Source organism: Palaemon carinicauda, chromosome 20 (assembly GCF_036898095.1).
Source record: "Palaemon carinicauda isolate YSFRI2023 chromosome 20, ASM3689809v2, whole genome shotgun sequence".
NCBI lineage: Eukaryota > Metazoa > Arthropoda > Malacostraca > Decapoda > Palaemonidae > Palaemon > Palaemon carinicauda.
Genome location: NC_090744.1, coordinates 31,432,336 through 31,443,300, shown reverse-complemented (window position 1 = coordinate 31,443,300; position 10,965 = coordinate 31,432,336). Strand labels below are relative to the sequence as shown.

Below are 10,965 nucleotides of genomic sequence, written 5' to 3'. Positions count from 1 at the left end.
GACTGAAGAAAACAAACACAAAAACCCTGTCTAACCTAAGGTTCCCTACCTAACCTAAACTAGGAGCCATATCCTCACCCAACTACCTACTAGGGGTGGGGTCTACGCCCAGTTGCAACTACCCCCCTCTTAGACTACCATAATCTTAGTTTACCCTGTCCCAACAAACTACATTCATCCAGAAGGCTCCAATGATTTTGAGGGGAGCAATAATATTGAATGAAAATTTACCATAACACTCCTTTACATAATTAAGAAATCTTATCCTTTGTCCTTTTACACTGGAAAAAATACCGGATAACTAGGACCAAGCGACCCTTGACTGGCAATAGTCTAGTTTATGTTTTTAGTCTTAACCTGGCCTAATTACATAATAGAATTACTACTGTGGTTAATGTAACATTTGGTGTTTGAGCATAGCTACAAAATGCCAAGATCGAGCCTACTCCAGCCATCAGGGGGAACTATATTTGCTAAGCTAGAATAACATGTCTCATCACTGTCAGAAAACTAAATCTCCCTTGAATGATAATAATAAAATGTGAGCTTACTTGAAATTGGTAACATGGCTAATATTTCACATTAACGGCTTCCAGTATTATGCTTCATTAAGTTTAAAGAAAATCTTTCCACTTCGACAAAATAAGGACACCGGAAAAACACTAGCAGCAAACAAACAATTACCAGATGGGTTAGTGTAAAAATCCCCAAAATTCATGATAAAAAATCCCCAAAACAACCAAAAATCACTATTTCCACAAATGTATTCTCTTCCGATCATGTAGGCTTTACTAATGAAGAAATTACTCACTATACTTCATATAAACGCAAGTAAACTGATTGCAGCAATATAAAGGTTTTCTCATCTTTGTTTCTTCATAGAAATTTGTACAGAATATCCCCATCAGGCATCCAAAATCACCAAATCTAGGAATAAATCCCCATATCTGGCAACACTGCAGTGACAACGGAAGTGATAAGTCGTTTATTGGGTTGTCATCTTTTGCAGATAAAATTTCTATCTAAAAATATACTAAGACAATTGTAGAATACAATCATTTCGTTATTTATGACAGTTATTATTTTTTTTTACATATATAGAGGAAGAGAATGTATTTTTGGGACAGCAAATTGGATTGTCTCATTATAAGGGATACCTTTGTGGTCTTTTAATTCATTTCTGTTTGGCAGTCCGTAATGGTTGTGGATGCATGGGTACCAATTGCCTGGTTTTTACATAATTCCTCTTTGATTATTTCCACATAACGATACACTTTAAGAGCTAATTGTAATTGTTTCTTACCGTTCTTATGTGGAGTGTGGCAAGTCCTGATGGTATATCAAGGAATAAAAAGGCCATACCATCACCCACACATAAGGAATAATGTTTAAGATAACCACAAGGTTTGAAGGGCGAAGGAAAATACCCAACAAGTACAAGTACAAGTACAGCCAGTCCATGTCAATATGAAGACTCGTTTAACAACACGAAATTGAAAATTATTTGCAAACTGCACTACACGAAATTGTAAGACTGCCCACCATATACATTACTTACACATGAGCATACCCAATTATAAAATTGTTTTGACAAAATTCAATTATCGCTATCATTTTAATTTTTTAAAGCAATGAAGAGCAATGTTACAATGTGGGCTTCCAAACTTCTTAAAGCGCTTCTGGTAATCTGGTTCCATTAAAATAAGTTTAATCTATCCCTTCAATTTCATGGACAAAGCCATTATTCACGTGCAAGCAAAACACAAACATACATACATACATACATACACATGCATACAAACGTGTGCGATATCATACAGAAGAGTCGAGATATAGAAATTAGCTTTCGGAAATATTAACCTGGGCCACGTCATGTACGGTAATAATATATATATTTCTTCTTGCATTTCCTATCATGAGAAAGTAAGGACGGACCAGAATAACCTCTTGCATCTCAGGGTCCATTCGTGAAGATTCTATCTTATCGATAATATCAATATTCGTCCGAGTCAAACACAACCATAGGTCTAAGCGTCCATTTCAGAATTACTTTTTTCATCCTTGAGTGGCTTATCTTTGTAGAATTGACTTGATCGCTTATTGTATACATGGCATAATATATATATATATATATATATATATATAGTTCAAAATAAGTTAGTTGCCTTAAATTTCTTTAACAATTCAAAAATTATGCTCGTTAGTCATTACTGGACGTATTTTGATAGAAAAGAACATTCCTACACCATCATTATCAACACTTGTACATTCGTAAGGAAATTCACACGAACTTTCTTTGAAATTTTCTGAAATACAGACAGGAATAGAAAGAATTCACATTTTTTTTTTCGCTTTGGTGACTTTCTAAACACTATTTCAATTCCAAGTTCTCTGCGTCATCAATTACTGGGACGCAGGGTTGCTAAAACTTGACGACGCTCCGAGTACGAGTTCTTTCTCTCGAGTACAGCCTTCGAGGTGGATCATCCATCACCTTGTCGCACTTGACCTGAAAAGACAAGAAAACAAAATTAACTCAACAACAAAATTATCACCTGTGCATAGTCTCTCTCTCTCTCTCTCTCTCTCTCTCTCTCTCTGCAACACAAAAAGTCAACAAAATTATCATCAGAGCATCTCTCTCTCTCTCTCTCTCTCTCTCTCTCTCTCTCTGCAGCACAAAAACTCAACAAAATTATCACCTGTGCATAGTCTCTCTCTCTCTCTCTCTCTCTCTCTCTCTGCAACAAAATTATCATCTGTGCATTCTCTCTCTCTCTCTCTCTCTCTCTCTCTCTGCAGCACAAAAACTCAACAAAATTATCATCTGTGTATTCTCTCTCTCTCTCTGCAGCACAAAAACCCAACAAAATTCTCTCTCTCTCTCTCTCTCTCTCTCTCTCTCTTCTGTGTGTGTGTGTGTGTGTGTGCAGCACAAAAACTCAACAAAATTATCATCAGTGCATTCTCTCTCTCTCTCTCTCTCTCTCTCTCTCTCTCTCTGCAGCACAAAAACTCAACAAAATTATCATCTGTGTATTCTCTCTCTCTCTCTCTCTCTCTCTCTCTCTCCAGCACAATAACCCAACAAAATTATCATTCTCTCTCTCTCTCTCTCTCTCTCTCTCTCTGTGTGTGTGTGTGTGTGCAGCACAAAAACTCAACAAAATTATCATCAGTGCATTCTCTCTCTCTCTCTCTCTCTCTCTCTCTCTCTGCCAGCTCATCAACCATTTTAGTACCTCCGCGCTGCTTTGAACAAAGTGGACAGTTTCTACAGCAAAGGCTTTGAAATTGCACGTCATTTTTTGTTAACATTAAATTTGGAAATGTGTAATTTATCATTTTTCTTTGATTAAATATTGCTTTCATGCATAATCTACCATTCATTGGCAAATTTGATTATAACAGTTGTTGCTAACATTTACCAAGTAGCCTATTGCACATCTTAGGTGTTAGTATATAAACTGGCAGCTATAAACTTACTATTGTCGAACATATAAAACCGAGGCTGTTTCTGCACATTTCCACAGATGGCTCCCACTCATAACACAGTATCCCAAGTCCATTAGTATTTTAAAAAAAATTTTATAATTACAACTCAAAGAGGTATGGAAAGAATGATGATGCCAATAACACTAAGAGACAGAACAAGAGTAACATGGATACGAGAGCTAACTGAAGTAGAGGATATTCTAACAAAAGGTAAAAAAAGAAGAAACGGACATGGGCAGGACATATAATGAGAATAACAGATATTAGATGGATTGACGAGTTAAGAAAATTTGCGAGTATAGACTAGCACTATGTGACTGGCATAGAAAGACCATGCACACACACACAATATATATATATATATATATATATATATATATATATATATATATATATATATATATATATATATATATATTATATATATACAGCCATTACTGGTCCACTGCAGAACAAAGGCCTCAGACATATCCTTCCACTTGCGTCTGCTTATGGTCTTTCTAAGCCAGTCCACACCCACATACTTTCTTAGTTCGTCAATCCATCATATTCTCTTCCTTTCCCTGGTTCTTTTACAATCTCTATGGACTAGGGATCCATTCTGTTATCCTTAATGTCCACATATTGTCTTTCATTCTCATTATATGCCCTGTCCATGTCAATTTCTTTTTCTCACAAGTTGTTAGAATATCCTTTACTTTAGGTTGCTCTTTTTCTGTCATTTATTGTTATTTCCATCATTATTCTTTCCATAGCTCTTTGAATTGTAACTAGCTTATGTTCTAAGGCTTTAGTAAGGTTCCAAGTTTCTGATGCATAAGTTATTACTGGTAGGACCATCTCAATAAATACTTTTTTTTTTTTTTTTTTTAGAGTGGCATTTTACATTTCATAATCTCATTTTTTTAAAAATAATGTTCTCCATCCTATGCTTATCCTTCTCTTAATTTCGGTTTTGTCTCCTGGGGAAACACTGTCTCTCCTATATATATATATATATATATATATATATATATATATATATATATATATATGTATATATATATATATATATACATATATATATATATATATATATATATATATATATATATATATATATATATATATGTATGTGTGTGTGTGTGTGTGTGAGTGATTTGTAGTAATATATAGAGGTCCGGCAGTAAGGAGTTTTTTTTTATTAATAAAATCCCGATTGATTTAAGAATTACAGTAATGCTCCTCTGTGTATATTTACATCAAATGAGAGTTCAGGATACGAGTAATTATTCTTAATCAATAAACATATACGCGAATCTTCTTGTAATGGAACTCGGACGACAAGTTTTGATTGCGTAGAATTTGTGATTTTTATAAAATGTCTTCTTAGGCCTTTTATTTTCACTTCATATGAAGTTATTTCATGAGGCTTTCAAAGTGCATTTGATTTTGCGATGTATTTTCAATAGCTAATCTATCTTTTTATTTAAATTTCAATGGTAATTCTTAATCTTATATATTTTTCTATCTTTTATTAAGAAATAAACATTTACAATCTTACAATTTATAACATATACATCATAGTATATTTACATAAATAATTCCCTATTTTACATGTAGTGTATTTACAATTGAATTTTTTACTATTTATCGAAATATGTTTTTAAATAAAATAATTATTTAGTCGTGAATATTATTGTAATAGAAGTTTTAAATCCTATTTTATTTACATTAAACGTAATATTCATTCTGCTTTTAATATATTTAAGTAATTTTGGGTCAGTACTTGAAAATCCTATATACATCTTCCCATCCATAATATCCCTGCAATAAAACTATTACTTGGATCTGAGAAAATAACCAGTACTGAGCAATAAAACGTGTAATCTGCATTGAGATTGAATAACTGAATCACGTACATCACAATATATTAATTTCATCATATCTGTTTTATGGGTGCACATGAATTTATAGAAATGGTCAAGGGATACAGAAGAACAAAAAGGTTGTGAAGCACTGCCCTAAAAGTTTCCTGAATTGTTGTTGTTGTTGTTGTTGTAGTTGTTGTTGTTAACAATAATAATAATAATAATAATAATAATAATAATAATAATAATAATAATTATTATTATTATTATTATTACTATCATAATAATAATCATAATAATAACAATAATAATAATGATAATGATAATAATAATAATAATAATAATAATAATAATAATAATAATATTATTATTATTATCATTATTATTATTATTATTACTAGCTAAGCTACAACCCTAATTGGAAAAGCAGGATGCTCAAAGACTGCAATAGGAAAAATTGTATTAATGTTATGCTTTGAAGCTCATTGGAAGCATTTCCTTTTATTCCTTAATGCATTTTTTTTGGATAACTCGAAAATACAAAAGTTCATTTTTTTGTAGAATGGTTATGAGGTGGAAATGTGTTTTCATTCCCTTATTGTAATCCGTGGACGATTACCAATGGTTTAATTCATGTTATTTATGTTATTTCTGTTCTATTCATTCACGTTTTTATTTGTTCACTGTTATTCAGCGTAACGTCGGTTAGTTATAGTGGTTTCTATTCAATTTTTCTTTATTATTATTTGAGATACGAATAAATGCAATGAGGAAAAAAAATAATTCAAGAAATAAACGAATATTAGTTTAAGAAAATTATCAGGCATTAAAGTTAATCATTTGCAAAAAAAAAAAAAAAAAAAAAAAAAAAAAAAAAGTAAAATATTTCATAACTAAAAAAAAAGAAGAATAAAAAGTAAAATATTTCATAACTAAATCTCGCGTTTAAGAGCTTCAATCGGAACCGAAGGACAACTCGCCATAAGCCTTGTATTAATAACCGGCACATTCCCTTAACTTTAATTTTCAATATACTTGAAGCTTTGTGAACACTTGAGTACCAAACAAGTCTTTCCTTACATCTTATCAGCATACGACATCTGCTCTACAATAGGAGCTGATTTCGTCCTTATTACAATTTTCAATTATGCAAATTCTGAATCGTGATGTTATCGAATCTGGAATCAACATCAGGTGACTTAAGATCATCAAATTTCGACCAACGACCAGGCTAAATTTGCTGTCTGTATGAAAAAAAGTCGTCTCTTTCAGCATGTTTACAAAATTCAGCACTTTTGACATTCGCATCAGGCAATTTGTTGGTTGCATTTTCTCACAATCTCATCTACAAGAGTGACAACCCAGCGTAACGGCGTTCCATTTTTCAGGTCAGTTGCGTCGACAGTGCAGTCTCGAATGTCTGTGTGCATACGTAATGTTTTTTGGGCTCGTTCTCTGTATCCACCAACGTGGATTGTAACCAAAAAGTCTGTATGTTACACAAATTATTATTATTATTATTATTAAGCTACAACCCTAGTTGGAAAAGCAGGATGCTATAAGCCCAGGGGACCCTACATAGAAAAGTAGCCCAGTGAGGAAAGGAAACAAGAAAAAATAATATATTTAAGAACAGTAAAAACTTTAACAAAACAAGAGGAAGAGAAATTAGATAGAATAGTGTGCCCGAGTGTACCCCTTTGCCTTGGAAACATGCTGGACAGCAAAGCAGTTGAATAAGCAGTTAGAAAGAGTTTTCAGCACCTACAAAATGGCGACACAGCTGTGCTACTGGTAAGTAAAATTGTTCCGCTAGAAGAAAAAGCAGACTTAGAATCGATACAAATCTTCCGTATTTTTAAATGTAGCAGAAACTTGAAAGAAGCAACAAGGATAATGGAAATGTAGATAATGTTCCAAAATTGTCAAGATTCGCAGGCTGAGGAATGTAGGAAGACCGCATCATTAACAGGCTTGAAAATCGTTGGTTACTTCAAAAGACATAATGGTCTTCCACTCCCATAGGTCTAAAGATCTCCGCCACACTCGGGCACACCACGCCATCCGTTTCCTCACTGGGACACCCTCCCCGCTGGAGCCCCCAAGCCTACAGCAACCTGCCCCTCAAAACAGGGCCGCAGCTCAACTAGTAATAATAATAATATGAAATAATTAAAGGCAGAAGTACCAAGATTAAAAGGACCTATCAGAGGGGACAAGAAATACAGGATGAAAAAGGGGAACGAATCCTAGTTCTCACAGGTGTAAAGGGAGTTTAACTCCTGCGTTAGAAAGGTAAACATGACGAAGAAAGGTTTTATATATATATATATATATATATATATATATATATATATATATATATATATATATATATATGTGTGTGTGTGTGTGTGTGTGTGTGTGTGTGTGTATATGTGTTGTGTTTCAATAATACATAAATCAATTCTATTGCTCAATGCTTACGATCCATGCCAACTAATAATAATAATAATAATAATAATAATAATAATAATAATAAATTTTATTGGACAGAAAATGAATTACATAATAATTATTTACAAAAATTCAGATTCATTCTAAGCCCATGTGAAGCTGAGCTCTTAGGGCAATGTATAACTAGAATCTGTTATCGTAAGTAAAATAGAAATCCATATCTACAATAATAAGAGAACGTCCACGATTTTTCAAGTGACTTTAAAGCTGTATAATTCATAAAAATAATAAACTGGCGACTACTGGCCTCTCATGGGCGGGGCATTCTCTCTACTGACTCATTGGTGAGGTGACTCAGGAGTCAGGACATCAGACTCTCAGTCTCAGTCAGATCCTCAGAGGACAAATGGCGTCCTTCGAGGGCACATGGAAGTGGGAGACGCCGTTATCCATTGTGTCAAATAGTCGACATTTTCCTTGGTTAATTGTGTTATCGTGTGCCGTTAAGTGTTAGAAATACACATTGACAACCCCATTCTCGGCTAGGTAACCTGTTAGGGTTAACCAAAGTCTAAAGAAAAAAGTTAGCCGGCGAGCAGATTATAATTTAAAGGTTCACGGTCAGTGACGTCATTCTAACCATGGCAAAGGTTGCTCTTGGTTGAATTCATACTATAATCCAGTAAACAAGAGTCCAAGAGTTAAAGATCTATTAACTATATTTGTCTCACAGGGATACTGTATTATTACCATTATTCTGTTACATTTTCTACGAAAATGGCCAACAACTGTTCAGTCTTTGGGTGTAATACAAAACTGAAAACAAAATGTTCAGACATCAAATATTTAAATTTCCCAATAGATGGCAATTTTAGAGTGCACTGGAAACTTTTCCAAAAGATGGCAATTTTCGAGTGCTCTGGAAATAAGCGTGTCGTCGAGCTCATAAAAGGAATCTTGAAAATGATGTGGTCTGTTCTATTATTTGCAAACAGTGATTTCATGAATGATATGAAGTCTCATTTGCTGCAAATTTAAAATCTCAAAAGTAAGACTTCTGGCAAAAGACGCTATGCCTTTTTTTTTTTTCCTGTATGGAGGTAACTTTTTTGTTACAAATTATTTTCCACTGCTTTGCAATGAAAACAATTTAATTAAAAAATGATGAAAAATAAATTAAATTCATTTCATCATTACGAATGATAATTGTTGACTGATTGGTTTAGCACATTGCGCAAAAGAAAAACTTGGAAAAGAATGTAGATTATATTAGATGTCACGGTTTTTTTTTCTATTTAAAAAAAAAAACACCGAGAACTGAGGAATAGCATTTGAAAAATCGCCCTTTACACACACACACTCACTCGCACAGAAACATCACAAACACACATTTTATATATATATATATATATATATATATATATATATATATATATATATATATATATATATATATATATATATATATATATATATATATATATATATATATGCGTAAAAATCACAGGAAAACGTGAAGCTCAGATGCAGAAGAACCACAGGGAAAATGAAAATACGAAATATAAGATTAAGTCCTGACTAGTCAGAAGTATCACGAAACTAGTCAGGAGTTAAGCGTATATTTCGTATTTTCATTTTCCCTGTGGTTCTTCTGCATATATATATATATATATATATATATATATATATATATATATATAAATGATTTGATAAAGAAGTGAAATATCCAGGTTATTCAGCGCATGATTTAGGGCCCTTTAATAATCTTAGGTTGTGGGAAAAAAAATTGTAATTGGCCCTTTATGTGAGAAAACGTCTATCCAGAATCTATGTGCAGACAGACAAATATTCCTTTCTACAGATGAGCCTCCTTTACTCAAGTTGGTCAGGACTAACCTAATAGATTCTGAGTTTATGTTGCCAAACGGAGAAAGATTGAAATGCTTTTATGAAATGCTTAAAAAATCATGAGATTACAGAAGTATAAACCGGAAATATATGAAAATTGTAAAATAGTTTATAACTTATTTATGAAGCTGCAAAAAATATCTAATCTATATATGAAAATTGTAATAAAGAAACATCGTAAATAACTTGAGAAATAATTTATAAAACTAAATAATTTCCTATTTATACTTCTATACAAGTAATGAACTAAAATTATGTTGTTTCATGTTTTCTCTAACGATGTTAAATGGATGAAGAATGATATAGTAAACAATATATCAAATTTCCATGAAAAAGAATATTCAAAAGTAGATCTTGGGGTTAACCAACTTAACCACAGTTCTAACAGATCCGCCAGTTCGCGCCCAACGCTTTGTGTTCTCCCAATGAGAGAGCGGGCCGCGGGGGTAGGCCTACAAACAAACGGTCGGCGAAGTGTTTGGCGGGAAGGGAACGAAAGCGGGAGGTACGAAATGGAAGTGATGTAGTAATTTATAGTAAACCAAGTTTAAAAGAATATTCTTTTAACCCTGTAGTAAACGAGACTTGCATATATTTGAAAATAACACGAATGTTGTATCGGGTCGTTACTAACATAATAATAATAATGATGATGATAATCAGTTTCGAATAACATGACAACAATTATTACTTACTTATTCCTCCATTTATTCTTCTACTTACACGACAATTTAATTGTTTTATCTTTTAATGTGAAAAAAAAATCATCTTTATTAGGTGACCGATAACACGCTGAAATAAACTGCCATCGTTTTCTTTGTTCAAAAGTCCTTCTTGAGCTGCACATAGCCCACTCTCTCTCTCTCTCTCTCTCTCTCTCTCTCTCTCTCTCTCTCTCTCTCTCTCTCCTCTCTCTCTCTCTCTCTCATATATATATATATATATATATATATATATATATATATATATATATATATATACGTATATATATACATATATATGTATATACATATATATATACATATATATACACACACACACACACACATATATATATATATATATATATATATATATATATATATATATATATATTATATATATATATATATATATATATATGGTATTGTCACTGTCATACCAGATTCCAGGACCAGGGTTCGATACGCCGTCCGACCAGAAGCTATTGTCTTTAATTGGTTCTACCTTGGGTCTCTGATCCCTAGGTATAAGAGGGAATCCAGACATTAAGGTATTAAAATATATGGCTTATTTG

The 10,965-nt window shown here is 32.6% G+C and overlaps 2 protein-coding genes across 5 annotated transcripts in view; one reads left to right on the top strand and one right to left on the bottom strand.

Annotated features, from left to right (window-relative positions):
* Nucleotides 1–2,151: 2,151 nt before the first annotated feature.
* Nucleotides 2,152–10,965, bottom strand: part of LOC137659715 (metalloprotease TIKI2-like) — a 103,937-nt gene continuing 95,123 nt past the window's right edge. Inside the window, exon 8 of the mRNA XM_068394535.1 lies at nt 2,152–2,509. Within this exon, the coding sequence (XP_068250636.1) occupies nt 2,491–2,509 (19 nt within the window). The 3' untranslated portion in view covers nt 2,152–2,490. The remainder of the gene's footprint in view (nt 2,510–10,965) is intronic.
* The window catches only part of LOC137659477 (uncharacterized), a 7,258-nt gene continuing 3,231 nt past the window's right edge, over nt 6,939–10,965 (top strand). The window contains exon 1 of one of the 4 annotated variants that reach the window (XM_068394368.1): nt 6,939–7,640. The gene's annotated coding sequence lies outside the window, so the exon portion shown is untranslated. Of the gene's footprint in view, nt 7,641–8,002; nt 8,830–10,965 lie in introns of those variants that run through there. The other 3 variants (XM_068394367.1, XM_068394366.1, XM_068394365.1) reach the window with 3 other exon arrangements.